This window comes from Cheilinus undulatus, linkage group 2 (assembly GCF_018320785.1).
Source record: "Cheilinus undulatus linkage group 2, ASM1832078v1, whole genome shotgun sequence".
Taxonomy (NCBI): domain Eukaryota; kingdom Metazoa; phylum Chordata; class Actinopteri; order Labriformes; family Labridae; genus Cheilinus; species Cheilinus undulatus.
Genome location: NC_054866.1, coordinates 16,858,795 through 16,873,419, shown reverse-complemented (window position 1 = coordinate 16,873,419; position 14,625 = coordinate 16,858,795). Strand labels below are relative to the sequence as shown.

The window sequence follows — 14,625 nt, the reverse complement described above, 5'->3', positions numbered from 1 at the left end:
CATAACTAGTGTGTCTTTTTGTTAGATCCTGCATGCCTCTGACATTTTTTATTAAATTGTGCTGAATTACATGGGGAAAAAGTCAAACTGCCATGTGTTGTAGTGTATTGTATTGTTATCCTAAGTTTTGACAGGAATGAGAGCCATGAGAGCAAGAGTTAAATTGCTAGAAAATGATGTCAAATTATTTTGGACAGCACTGAACAAGGAGTGAAGACATGACAAATCTGACCACAGATGCAAGTGAATTAATACATTAATTCTGCTCTTCATTTTGCATTCTGAATTAAATCAGGTATCAGGATAGTCCATTATATCCCTATGTTGCAGTATGTCAGTGCTTGCAGAATTGCTTAACTGTGAAATTATTGATATGGAAGTGCAAAGACAGGCAAAGATGCCTTGTTTTGAATGTGTAACACATTCAAAAGAAGGCGTGACAGGAGCTTGTTAACCATCGTTACATTGATTTTCTTTAGGCGCCTGAGGACTGAAGACACTGATTATTAAAGTATTGATAGTTGTAAGTTGTTGTTACCTGGCATCGTCTTGCTGAAATAACCAGAGGAATCCCTGAAAAAGACATCTGGAAAGAGGCATGTTGCTCCAAAACCTGTATGTATGGACCTCTAAGTATTATTAATGGTGCCTTCACATGTGTGCATGTTCTCTATGACACCGCTCTAACACATCATCTCAGATTCTGTCTTTCAGAGGGGTCTGGCAGCAGATCTCTTGCAGACCACCACTGTCAGATGCTGCTGTGTCAGATTGGAAGTGACATAATTTGCCAGTTCAACGTGCTTCCCAAAGTCTGGCAGTTACAGACTAACATTTCCTAAATAAATCAGAAAAGGGTCGGTTGTCTAACCAGGGATTAAATTATGTGTAGACCTGTTTTAGAAGTAGTGGGATAACACGAAAAGTGATTCACTTCAGCTGATAGCTACGTAATTATTGTTTCTACATATGTAAATATAGCTACATTAGCTTTAGCAATGTGATTTTTAGCAAATGTAACTAAAGCAGGTGTAGCTGTGTTAGCTATCATGTAGCTAAACCTAATGAGCTACATTACCCTTAAATTTAGTCTGGTTAATTTTAGCTCCAGAGCTACATAACTTATGTAGCTAATGTACCCTCCTTAGCCTTTACTATGTTAGCGTTTTTCCTGTTTGCAGACTGTTAAATCTACGTTATTATAAGTTTTGCAGGCCAGGTTTTTTACTTTAACATTTGTTATCCTAACCCCTACCATAACCTTCACCCCAAACCTTAACCAGAAGTTTAATTCAGCCTTATTTTAACTGAATGCCTCTGGTGGCAGGGAGATTTTTCCCTGGCCTCGGCATGAGTTTTATCCATCTACAAGCTCCACCATCCATTGCCATGTCAGTGCTTACCTACCGGAACTCATGTTACTCACCGGAACTGCACATGCCTGTTACCTCGTTCTGTCTTGTCACTCTGATTGGCCCGTAATGTATATGACAGGGCTTTTATCCAATCACCTACAGTAAATTTTTTTGAAAAGCCTTCCCTGTCATATACTCTGTATGGGAAGCTTCCCAAATGAATGGGAAATATATCAGTGCCCTCTACAGAGAACATTAAGGTCAATGCAAACTGAATGTCCCTCGCAGGAGCTTTACTATCTGGCACCATCTTATCCAGCATGTTATTTGTATTGTTGAAATTTAAAGATGTAATACAGGGTTTAAATGTCTTATTTATGCAGCTTGACATTTCTTATCCTTTTCTTTATAGTGACCTTCTAGGATTTAGGTCAGAGGAATATTTGCTGTATGTTTAGCTTGTTGCTTGGCCTTTATTTGAATCATTTTTACAAAGAAAAACTTAAGAAGAGTTTTCTTCAGCACACTTTCTTCAAAACAATGTCAACAGTTTTGTTCCACAAAGAAATGGCATTAAATCAAAATATCTCTAGCTCATCATTGGTATTTTACTGGATTTTTGGCACGAGAGCAATAAATAAAACTAGATTGTATGAATGTTTTTCCTTTGTCTGAGTTTGAGCTGCAGTGCTCTGTATGCTGCTGCTCAGGTCTGCACAGCTGCACTGCAGAGGCTTTCCAGTCTCAAGTAATTGAACTCAGACTGTGTGAGCCATCTAGAGTCCCCTGCCTTGTACATGTACGGTTACTTTAACATTGACATGAATGATGGAGGGGAGAGAGGAGATGTGTTTATTTTTCTAAACTTATAGCTTAGTCTCCATCGTCCATGTTCAATCTCAGAGCAGGTTGTCAAACACTGATGTTGTGCACAGAGTGTTTTCTGATGTGTTTTCTAGCCTGTGAATCCTCCCCCTCTCTCCCATTTGCCTCTTTTTGCTGCTGTCACGACTCTGTGCCCACGGCTTTCCCATCTTCCTCTCTTTCTGCATACTCAGTTCCTTTCCTTTCCTCCCTGCCTTTATTTTCTCCTCTCTTTTTCTCCTCACCATCCTGCTCCTCTTCTCTCTTCCTCCCTCATCTCCTTCCTCCCTTCCTTCCCACTCTCTCCTCTCTGGAGTGGCAGCAGCGTGACTGCCTGCGTCACCCAGCCCGGCCAGCTAGTGAATGCTGTTACTGGAGCTGCTGTACCCTGAACAGAGCCCTCTGTGTGTGTGTGTGTGTGTGTGTGTGTATGTGTGTGTAATTGTATGAGTGTACGCAGATGGGAAAGCAACTGAGTCAGGGAGGGCTGCCTCTCATCTCTCCGCTGTTATCACCATCCTTCGCTCTCCCTCCTCTCCTCCTCTGCAGCCATGGAGCTCCAGCAGGCTGAATCACAACAGCGTCTGCAGAAAGGGCTGAGGTAATACTGTATGTGTCGTACAGGGCTTTTCTTTCTGTATTTAAGTGCACACATCTGCATTGAACTGTCTGCATGCAGCCTATTCATAGACCTACAGTGTAATGTTTAGCCCTTATGTGCCTCATCATCACATTTATCTGCATGTCAGTGCAATCCAAGCACCCTAAACCAAAAGGGTGAAGAGCTGAAGCACCCTGTATCAAGTGTGCATATAAAGGAATTTTCTTAGTTGCTCCAATTGTGTAGGATTACGAGTGTTTCCTTGATGGCACAGTTCCTGCTTTCTGAGGTTCTCACACATGTCACGTGACCCAAATAGCAAAGGAAGCAGGAGACATTACTCATTCTCTGCACTTACTCTGTGTGCCTGTGCACAAACAGCATCAATGCAAGCAAGCCTGTGAGTGTTTAGAGATGTAGCGATGGAATAAATGTGCAAATCAAAGGCAGACAGGCAGTCAATCATTGGAAAGTAAGAGGCACATCTAAAAAGTATTGCTTTCTAGGTCCTTGATGCATTGTATTTCAAGCTTCATATCTGAAGCGCCATCATTTTTAAATCCCAGCCAATGATATCTCTGTTTTAAGGAAGAATACAACCACCACCTTACCTGTCAAAGATGGAATAAAGAGATAGTTTTGGATTTATTTGCTTTCATTTTGAGATATCTGTCCTTGTACTGGTGAAAAAAGCTGGCTCTGTGGTCAGAATCAAGCTGAACTCATCGGAGGATGAGGTGGAGAGACGCACAATGAAGAAGGTGGAGGCCATTCTGAGAAACATGGATCTTCAACTTCTTATCTCCCTAAATAACCAAAGAAACAACGGTGGTGGACGGCTCCTATCCCTGCACTGCAGGACAGAAAGATTTAGAAAATCTTTCATTCCATCAGCAATTAGACTTTATAATTCTACCGTAAACAGATGAGAGAGACTCCAGACAATTGACTTTCCCTGCAGGGATAAATAAAGTTATTGTATTGTATTGTATTGTATTGTATTGTATTGAGATTTCTGCTAACATATTCACATTGTTTCTTCCCAGCAGGTAGATGTGTGCATGTTTGGTGCTCCTGTGGGCCAACATGGAGCGCAGGTGTCTGAGAAGATGGGTAGCGGGCTCTGCTGTAGTGTTCCTCCACACACTGGCCTTATCCTGGACAGGTAAGACAAAAAGCAACTTTACCTATTTTATTATAAAGATTTCCTAATAATCGTACTCCCTGCACTGTGTATTCCAAGGTCAGTAATAGTCACAAGTGTTCTGTAGATTTTGCTCTTCAGTACCAGTCACCATTGTCCCTCCCTTTATAAGACTAATCCTAATGCAGATATGTAGACCAAAACTTTATTTGCCTCTAATTGGTTCTATTTATCTTCATTTTAGACCAAGCAAAGTATTTTATTAATCTCTAGTATCTGTTGCTTCAAATTTTTTTTCCATCTTGCAACACATTTCCACCATTGTACCTCTACATACAGTGTCTCTGAGTAGGCAGGTATGGTGTCCCACAAGGGCAAACAATTGACAGCAGCCAAAACAGTTTACATTCAGATTAACACATTAAGCATATTCAGAAGTGCTGCAAATTAAAAAGCATGAGCAAATGTGCAAGACAAATGCAATGATAGAAATGCACTGCAAATGGAATAGACATGCTGCAAAAGCAAAAACAGCTGCATACCCTCAAACAGGCTGCAAAAATATAAATGACTAAAAGTTAATAGAACACGCTAACTCAGAAGCAACTTCATAAAAGGAATGCTGCAAATCCAGAAATCATTGGTGGAAGAGAAGAAGTAAGGGATCTATCTAACCTATCCCTCTTTACACGCTGTCTAAACTTGACCCACCCTTCCTTTACCATCCCTGCTGTCAGAATTCAGGCTCTTGTTTGCTACCATTGCCATCTCTTTTCCAACAGGCCATGACAGAGCCAACAATTGGTCAGGGAGAGGTAACCTTAAAAAGCATAGAGTTGGTCAGATTTCTTGTCTGTCATCAGGCAGATCCATCATGAATCCCCCAATCTGAAATGATTGTGCCAGATCTGAGATCAGACTGGACCAATCAGTGTCGTTCGAGGGGAACGAGTGGTTTAGTTGTACTGGAAAGTGATAGCGATGGCTGTCACCAATGTAGTGTTGGATGTAGCTGTCATATAGCAGCAGATCTTTTAGAAATGGACCATATTTCTTTAATAATGAAAAAAAAAAGAAATAGCACTCAAACCTTTCCATGGCTTAAAAGATGTTTTCACTTTTCTTAGTTGGGTTTAGTTGTACTGAATGCTACAGACAGGAGGTTTGTCCAACCACCTTTTGAGAATTTTTTTTCTGAAAAGTCCTGCCCTTTCCAAACACTTGGTATTGGAGGTTTCCCTTATGACTATGAATTATATGCATGCAATGGATATGAGACTATCTGGTGTGTCCAGTTTAGGGAGGGATTTATACAAAAATAATAATGATTATAAAAAACACAAAACTGGAAAAAAATTAAGCCAGGGGGAGTTGGACTCCACACTTTTTAGCCATTATCTGCTAAATAGGCTAATGTCTGAAATGTTGCATATTCTACCATTAATATTCATCAACATTGCCTTTATGTTATCAAAGCAAACTTGGTCTTAATAAATCTTTATAAAACATTCTTATGTAGGGAGGTAGTTTTAAAAAGTTTAGTTCAAGTTTTTTTTTTTTTTTTTGAAAATTAAAAGCTGAATATTATCTGTTGTGGAATCATACTTAAAAATGAAAGTGACTTTTACCACGTAGAAAGATCTATATTTGATATACTTCTAAAGAAGTTGGTGTCTTTACAGTGACAAAAAATACCAATGTATTTAAGGGAAAGTTAGCTTAGCTTCGCTTAGGGCAAAGATTAGAATGGCTCATGGCTTTGTTTAAGTCTACTACCTACGGTTAAACTCACACATCATCACCACATAGCTACTTTACTGCAGCCATACTAAAAGTGAACTATGAGCAAGATGTTTCAAGAAGGAAATGGTGTAACAAGTTGGAAGGGTGTTATCTTATTCAGTCTACAAAACTGTAGTTGTAACTACAGTTTTACTATTTACTACTTAATTACTAATTATTTTACTAATTATTTGACTAATAATAAACTACTTGTAACATAATACACAAGTAGTTAATCAGTGCCTAGCATGTTAGCTAACCCCTGTTTTAGCCTCTGGGCTAAGCTAGGCAGAAAGTCCTATCCTGCTTAGATAGTACAATAGCCTCTGGCTTTAGCTTTAATTTTCTTTCATTTCACAGACATAATAAAGTAGTAGCCTTTTGTTTCATTTCCCTATTAAGGCAAAAAGTAGCCTAATAATGATAAATAAATAATAATATAACTGGTAACTCCAATTTTAATATATAGAGTCATGAATAGCACTGTATAATGCTAAAGCAAGGATAGTTAAAAATGTGTCAGTAGATTCTGCCCACACTCTTTTACAGCAACACCAATCTTGTATTGTCAGGTGCTATTGAGCCCGCCCCCACGATTGACGGACGGCACCAGGCAGCTCTAACCCTGAAGGAAAACATGACACACCGGTTCAACTGCCAGTCAGATGGCTGGGATCCCCGTGCCCCTCCTCTTCTGACCTGGTACCTGAACGGACAGCAGCAGAGAGCGCCTTCACCCAACCGTGGGCGCCTGGTGATGACACCAAAGGAAGATTCTGATGTCATAAGACCAGGGACCACTCACAACAGTACCTTCTCTCTGCGGGCCAGGAAGTGGGACAGGGAGTTGGTGTGTGTGGCATCAAACCCCAGGACTGGAGAGAGCTACAATGCCACAGTCACACTCAATGTCCAGTGTGAGTCTCAGTGTGAACTCATTCAGGAAAAAAGACTTCTTCCACTACTACAAAAACTAGTACTTATTGTTTCCTCTCCTCTTTCTAGTTCAGCCAGAGATCCTCAGGGTGAACGCCCACTACAGTGAAACCTCAGACCCTGGCCTATCCTTAGTCCTTTTTGCCTTGGTACGCTCCAATCCGCCTGCCACCATCACTTTTGTGGACCAGTATGGACAGCTGGTAGCTAACACCTCAGACTTCCTTGTCTTAGACACACAAAGATACCCCTGGATGACCAATCACTCTCTAAGGGTCATGCTCAGTAGTCTATCAGGAAATATCTCACTGAATGCCACCAACAGCGTGGGAACTGTGCAAAGCAACCTCACACTGGCAGGTCAGTGACTGTAAAAACTGCTTTCATTCATATAGAGAAAAGTTAAGCACAGCATGTACCTGAAATCTTCCTCAGTTGTTTACTGTGTAAAGTGCTTTGAAAAAGTAATTGCCCCCTACCTGATTTCTTCTAATTTTGCATATTTGTCATACTTACATGTTTCAGATCATCAAAGTCATTTTTATATTGGACAAAGATAACCCAAATAAATACAAAATGTAGTTTTTGAATTAGGATTTCAGTTATTAAGGGAAAGTGTCACCCAAACCCACCTGGGCCTATGGGAAAAAGTTGTTGCCCCCCCCATCTACTGAAAGGTTGAGCCACTCTCGTTGGCAATACTTCAACGAAAAATTCTTGATAACTGGTGATGAGTGTCTCACCTCACTGTGGAGGAATTTTGGCCCACTCTTTTTTGCAGAATTGTTCCAATTCAGCAAGGGTTTTCCAGCATGAATGCCCAGTTTGAGGTCATACCACAGCATCTCCCAATCAGATTCATCAATTTTCAGAGATACTGAATTTTGGCTTTTCCTTGGCTGTAAGCCATAATAATCATGTTTAAAAGAAATAAACACTTGAAATATATCAGTCTGTGTGTAATGAATCTATTTGATATGAGTTTTACTTTTTGAATTGAATTGCTAAAATAAATAAATTTTGATGATTTTCTAATTTTTTGAGATGCACCTGTATATTCAATTTCCTACATAGTGATTTTGACGTAGTGAATTATTTTAAACACAGTCCTATTCATAACTTAACTTCCCTTAACACTCTGCCTCCTTCTCTCCCCAGAGTTTCTACAGTCTCGAGTTGAGGTGCCCATGCTGGGAATTGTGACTGGGGGAGCCATGGCCTTCATGGCCCTCCTCATCCTCAGTCTGATCGTTCTCTGCCTCATGCAAAAAAACAAGAGCAAGTCCATTGGTGAGACTGCAGTGTGACTGGAACATTTACTGTAGTACACAACACTTTATTGAAGTTTAATACATCTTACTGCATTATGTTACAGATGAGCCAGTGGAAATTCTAATGACCAAGAAAAGGTAAATATAGATTCCAGCTTTTTTATACATATAGTGCTTAACAAATTTATTAGACCATCCTAACCCTAACCAAAATAAGGTTTATGCCACAGCTGCCCTAAATTAACAGCATTGGTAATTACCAGAATCATTTTTTATGTTTCTGCAATGATTAATACACCAATATGTAGAAGCTCTTTAATCCAAATGATATTTTAATGCTAAAATATAATTATTATTGTTGTCCATGGATTTTCAAATTTACTGATTTACAAAAAAAAAAAAAAAAACGAAAAAATAGTAAAGCACATTAAAATTTCTAGATTAATACGTCAAATTATAGTTATTTACTTGCATTCCTTAACAGAAAAACTAGTTTTAGTGGTTGAATGTTATGCTTGATTAATTTCTGACTTCTTAGAGAAGCCCAGTGAGCCGGCTCAAATTTGGGTGAACTCAGTTTGAAATTCCTCATTCCTGTTCAAAATGGTAAAACATGGAGCGCTCACTGAAAATGAAAGAGTCCGCATTAAAGCACTTCATGATGCTGGATGGTCTTTGAGACAAATATGACAGGTGGTCAAATAAATTTGTTAAGCACTGTATATTGGGCACAGGCATAATTTTAAATAGAGTTAAAATGACACTGCTGGAAATACAGTACATTCAGCATCCAGGAGATATAAACACAGTTTTGTTGATATTTTATGGTAGCTCAAGCTCCATCCCTGTGTTTGGTTTGAATTGAGATAGTTTTTGACTTGAAAAAAATAAAACACATTTTGATCATAATATGTAACTATGAAACAGAATAAAAGATATATATGGAATATGTTTAGACAACTTCTAATGAACTGTCCTTAGAGGCTGACTTCCGAGGAAAAAACATTTTCTTTCTGATGATGAAAAAGACCATAAATAAAACTTTCATATCAGTTATGTACTGCTACACAGTAGCCAGTAAGCCCTTCTGGAATTACTTTACCTTTAGTGCAGTGTAGCGTAGCATTGTATAGCATAGAATAACCGTTACATACAGGTATAAACACAGAAATACGTTTATACCCAATGTAATACCTGCTAAATTCAACCACCAGTGACCTGTTGCACCAGCTATGCTAAAGTTATGTCTTAGGTTATGGCACAAGGTTCATACTGAACCCTATATTCAAATTAGTTTAGTTGTGTAACTGCTGTTGTTTTGCTTGGTTATAGCTATCACAGAGATGTAATCTAAATCAGGGGAGTGTAAAATATTGTTGTGAACTGTCTTACTAGTGCTAACTAGCCTTCATGGTTTTTGTTAATAGATTTTTTTTGCTCTTTGGTTTCCTTCTACAGACAGGCTGTAACCCCTAATTCCAGTCTTTGATCTGAGCTAAGCTAGCTGCCCACTGCCTGTCTCATTTTAACCTTTATCTACATAAAGGAAGACAAAAATGTCCACAGTATGATTAGCTCCTCTTTAAAGTGGTTACTTTGAACCATAGGGATTAAACATTAGATTCATGTAAGTTGTAAACTATAATCAGACTGTTATTCAGAGGCTTACATGTTGACAAGATGAATGCATTTAGTTTATATATTACAGGTCAACTCATCCAGCTGTCATATGTTAGGAATGATCACTTCTCTACTTTTGAAAATAATCATTTTAGGGTTAAAGCTTGCATGTCGGGTAAAGACTATCTTCCTTTCATTGACACAACACTAACACATTTGTCTGAGGTCTTATCTAATAATTTCCATCTCAGCATCATGAGTCAGTTAGGAGTAAAACACTGATGGAAGCATATTTGTCCTCTTATAAATACTTTATGTCCATCCTGCAGGCCAATAACTGCTCTGATCCAGGTTTGATACCTCTCCTCCTTCTCCCTGCACAGTGACTCTGCCATTCTGAAGGTGGAAAAAACAGAGAAGACCAACATCCCCAGAGAGAACATGTCTCTGCCTTCAAACATGCAGCTCAATGACCTCAGCACCTTGAGAAAAGGTAAGCATTTAAAAACAAAAAGAATGTTTTGTTAGTTTTTATAATGCCAGGAGTATATGTAAATGATGAGCCTCAGATGAGAAGACAATTAAACACAAACAGTAGACTTCAAAGTTGTTTTCTTAGCATAAAATTGAGTACAAAGATTTTTTGTCTTTACCTGAGCGAAGCACTCAAAATTTTTGTGTAAAATCCTCAGTTAAACCAAAGATCATGATTGGTGCTAAACAAATACAAACTACACTCAAAAAATTTGGTACACTGTATAAAATATGAATACAAAAAATACGGTGATTTGCAAATCCTTTTTTCAGTTGATTACAGCACAGAGACAAGATATTTTATGTTCAAACTGAAAAAGTTTTATATGTGCACATCCTGAATGTGATGCCTGCAACATTTCCCCAGAAAGTTGGGACAAGGGCATCTTTAACACAGCATTACATCGGCTTTCTTCTAACAATACTTCGTCAGCATTTGCTGACTTAAGAGACTAATTGTTGTAGTATTCAAAGTGGAATTCTTTTCCATTTTTGCCTGATGCACATCTGAAGTTGCGCAACAGTGCAGGTTTTTCAGTTGTTTTATTTTGTGCCTTATAATGCACCATATATTTTCAATGGGAAACAGCAATGGACTGCATGCAGGCCAGTCTAGTAGTTTCACTCTTTTATATTGAAGCCATAGTGTCGTAACTGGTGCAGAATGTGACTTGGATAACCTGACACCCCAGATGGGTTTGTTTCACACATCCATCTGGAAAACCTTCAATACTAAGCTTTTGGGAAAGGGCAGGGGCGTCGAAAAAAACTAGCTGTGTGATTGGATGAACGTTCTGTCTGTCACATCTTTACGGGCCAGTCAGAGCAACAAAATATAAGATGAAGCCATGACCGAGGTGCGCGTGCGCAGCTACCGAGGAATAACGCGAACCATAGTGACTATAGACATGTCAGTAAATGACTTTTGTTGTCTTTGAAGAGAAAACAACTCACTGCTGTTCTTTGTTCTTCCTTTAATGAAAAAATGTCATCAAGTTCTGATAAAACTGGTGCTTAAGCAGCATCCACGCTAATCTCTTCCGCCATAATTGCACCGGGCCTCTTGTTGCCGCTTGCTTACGTCACCACTCCGCTGTACGCGAAAGTACTGGCCCTCGTCACTGATTGGCCGTGTCACTTTCTAACCAGGCCCAAATGGTTCAGACGGGAGCTTTGCAAGATGGATTCACCAGTGAGAAACACGGAAATGGGGAATCCATCTGCTTTGCAAGGTTATGACCTGGCATTGTCTTGCTGAAATAACCACAGTAGACTTTTCCACTTTATGTAAGCCCATCCCAGATGTGCTCAGGCCCTGAGAAGTTGGCAGCACTCTTGGATGTTGTTGATAGGTGACTTTGGTTTTGCATGATAGAGTCTGAACTTAATTTTGTAGATATAGTGAAATACAGTGAACTTGCTGTGGTTTTCTGATGTGTTCCCGTACCCACATTTTAATGTTTGTCAACAAATTATGCCAATTTTTTGGGGGGGCAGATGGTCTAGTGGTTTGAGGTACACCCAGGGTGCGTGGGCGGCCAGGGTTTTGAGTCCAACCTTAGTCCCTTTCCTGCATGTCTCTCTCTCGCCCTCGTTTCCAATTCTATGCACTGTCCTCCTCTACCATTAGAGGCACTAAAAGCCCAAAAATAAATCTTAAAAAAAAAGAAAGAAAGAATGATGCCAGTTTTTGCTACAGTGGCACCTCGGGGATCAAAGGTCACAGGCACTCAATGATGGGCATTTCCACTATGACTTCTGGCTGCAACGATCCAAACCAAGCCATGTTGCTTTACTTTTGCAGCAGCTTAACTGCACCAGACTACACTGAGCCATGCCCAGAATGGTCCTGGGCTAGAGCAGGACCAAAGTCTGCCCGCCCGCCTCCAAGCACACAGCGATGATGTAACATCATCTGGGGACGCCTCACAGATGTGTTTAAGTGGCAACCACTGCATCACACTTTGAAATACCTGCCAGATTACCAATAGAAGTGGGGGGAGAAACTTTCAAGTAGAAACCAAACAGTGCTTCTTCTTCTGGCAGAACAGAATAATGATTACTGAAACGCAGCAAATTAACATCATTGACTTAAAATGCTGTGTCATCAGATCTAGACAAACAGGTTGCCTGGTGGAAAAGCAAAATCCCTGAAGCCCTCAGCAGGGGATTTGCACCAATGTTTTTTGGCCTTGCCCCTTACTTTAAGTGATTTCTCCAGATTCTCTGAATATTTTAGGAAGAGGTTTGAGGTTTGTTAAAATGCATTGATTGATTAATATCATATTTTTGAGATGGTAAATGCAGGCTTGCAGTAAAGTGTTCATGCTGATTTCCAGGTTTTAAGAGCTTAAAGCTCGTCCAAGCTAGTTCATCTCTTAGCCCTATCTTCATGCCAAGATCAGAGACATAAGGTTGGCATTTATCTCATCTAGATGTCAGTATTACAAGATAAGAACAAAACTATCCCTTTAAATTCACAGTATCTCTTTTGCATTTTGTCGTGTCCTCCATCCTTTTTGTATCACTTTTTTTTAAAGCCCGAGAGGCCGCCCAGCAAAACAGTGTGGGAGAGAAGAAAGAGGAAGAGGAGGAGGAAGATCTGTCTTTAGCCTACGCCGCTAGAGGTCAGGGATATCCACTCTGATACGGCCTCAATTTTTCATTTGTACTTCACATTCAGTGTAAGTGTTGCATTTTGGCTGAATGGTTTCCCCCCTGATTTGCAGGTTTTGCTAGATATCCGATGGTGGGCTACATCTACAAGGTGAACAGCACAAGCAGTGAGGAGATCTGGCTCTGACTGACCTTAAAGTTATACTGTACATGCATGCAAAATACTTACAACAGTGCTGCTGTCCAAGAGGGAACCCAGAACTACTGCCAGTCAGTCATTCAACCAGTCATTAGTCATCAGGACAATAAGGAATCATCTAAACATCTGTCTCAGACAAGCTCATCCTGGAACATTAATGTATCCACAAATCAAAATAACAACGATGTTTTGTCTTTTCTATGCCAAGTGTTATACACTGCTTATGTGTCATCTTAATAATCCTCTTAATAAGTGTGAACCTTACATAAAAACATTAATATTCTTGATCTTTTCTCATGATTTCCTCCTGTAACCACATGCTCATCATATCCTCCTCCTTGTTGCATTACTGGAATGCATTAAATGTTCTATGCTTACACCAGGATGTGCAAGATAATGTACTGTATGTGAGATCTAACAGTTTGACCAGTTATATCCAAAAAGATGGTATATGATTATAGATATTGTATATGAACATGTAACATGTCATGTACTGTATATTTGTATGCATATGTATATGTGTATAAAAGAGGATGTCTAATAAAGATAATATTAAAGTTGTATGAAGTAGCTGCAGGACTTGCTGTAGTTTTGTTTGCACTCACCAGGGGGAGCTCCAGGGTGTTTTATCAGTCTGGTAACAGGAGGGATGTGAGGGCTTTTCTGTATTCATAAGGGTGGTGAGATTTTATGAGTCATTATGAGTGTATCTAATGTGTTAACAGTATTGTTACATCACTAAAGAAGGTATTTAATAATCTGCTTTCTTTACACAACAGCAGGTGCAAAAGACAAATAATACAACTTCTATGTGTGTGGGTGCATGTGTGCCAGGTGTTAAGCTCTAGGTCACGGGTTGTTGTGGCTTTCTCTCAAACAGGAAGCAGAGTTGTGTTGTGGGAGCATCTCTTTGCTTTCTCTCTCTTCTGTGTCGTCTGTGCAGAACAGGGAATCTAATTTGTCAGACAGCAGGATAAACATTTGCAGCGCACAGGGAGTTGAAATATTAATAGTGGGAATAACTGGACAAAGGACAGTTCCTATTTGGCAGCCCTGGTGATCTGCTGGCTCTTTGCTGTCTATCGGCCTGCACAGTTTAGTTATGTGGCTAAATGATGACGGCATAAATGAGAACTTTCATTAAAAGACACAAGTGTTGTGTTTTCTCCGAGATTTGAACACACACCATTGTGTCACGTCTGTTTATTGAAAGACATGCTCTAGGTTTCCTTTAGCAGCTGCTCAACAAGTTGCAATTATTTTAGCTAATACACAGACGTGACTCACAGCAGATTTTCCTTTACAGATTTCTGTTTATGGCTTTTGGAAAGTTAGCTTAGACAAACATGAAAATCCTACAAGGGAATAAGGGTGATGCTGGGCAGCTATTCTTCTCAATATTACATAACATTTTCAATCCACTGGTGAAAGTGGCACATTAAAAGAAATTGGACAATTTGAAAAAAAAAAAAATCCATCATAAAAATACAAATATGTTCTTTTTTTTTTTTTTTTTTGCAAAGAATCTAGGTATGCATGAAGCAATGATGCAATGATGAAGAGGTGGATCATATTTGAACCCTGTGGCTTGTTTAACATATATTTCAATGCATTTCATTGCATTGCATCATTTAACTTTTTCAGATGCTTGCTTGTAAAGGTCTGCTTTGTTTAGTAAAACATAATTTCATATAGAGTCATGT

At 39.3% G+C, this 14,625-nt stretch overlaps 1 protein-coding gene across 2 annotated transcripts; it reads left to right on the top strand.

Annotated features, from left to right (window-relative positions):
• The first annotated feature begins 2,700 nt into the window (after window positions 1-2,700).
• Window positions 2,701-13,187, top strand: LOC121525861 (transmembrane protein 25). Of its 2 annotated transcripts, none has more exons than XM_041812046.1 (9): window positions 2,701-2,820; window positions 3,867-3,985; window positions 6,319-6,663; window positions 6,752-7,042; window positions 7,841-7,972; window positions 8,058-8,091; window positions 9,957-10,066; window positions 12,648-12,734; window positions 12,837-13,187. In XM_041812046.1, the coding sequence occupies exons 2-9, from the start codon at window positions 3,874-3,876 to the stop codon at window positions 12,908-12,910; spliced, it is 1,185 nt and encodes a 394-aa protein (XP_041667980.1). In that variant the 5' UTR covers window positions 2,701-2,820; window positions 3,867-3,873; the 3' UTR covers window positions 12,911-13,187. The 2 variants fall into 2 exon arrangements, with proteins under 2 accessions (XP_041667980.1, XP_041667989.1); XM_041812055.1 differs by having other exon boundaries at window positions 2,776-2,828.
• The last annotated feature ends 1,438 nt before the right edge of the window (window positions 13,188-14,625 follow it).

Coding starts and splice junctions, on each gene's coding strand:
- LOC121525861 (XM_041812046.1), top strand. CDS start 3,874: ATGTGTGCATGTTTGGTGCTCCTGTGGGCCAACATGGAGCGCAGGTGT. Junction 8,092..9,956: donor ATTCTAATGACCAAGAAAAG/GTAAATATAGAT, acceptor CTCCCTGCACAG/TGACTCTGCCATTCTGAAGG. Junction 12,735..12,836: donor TTTAGCCTACGCCGCTAGAG/GTCAGGGATATC, acceptor CCTGATTTGCAG/GTTTTGCTAGATATCCGATG.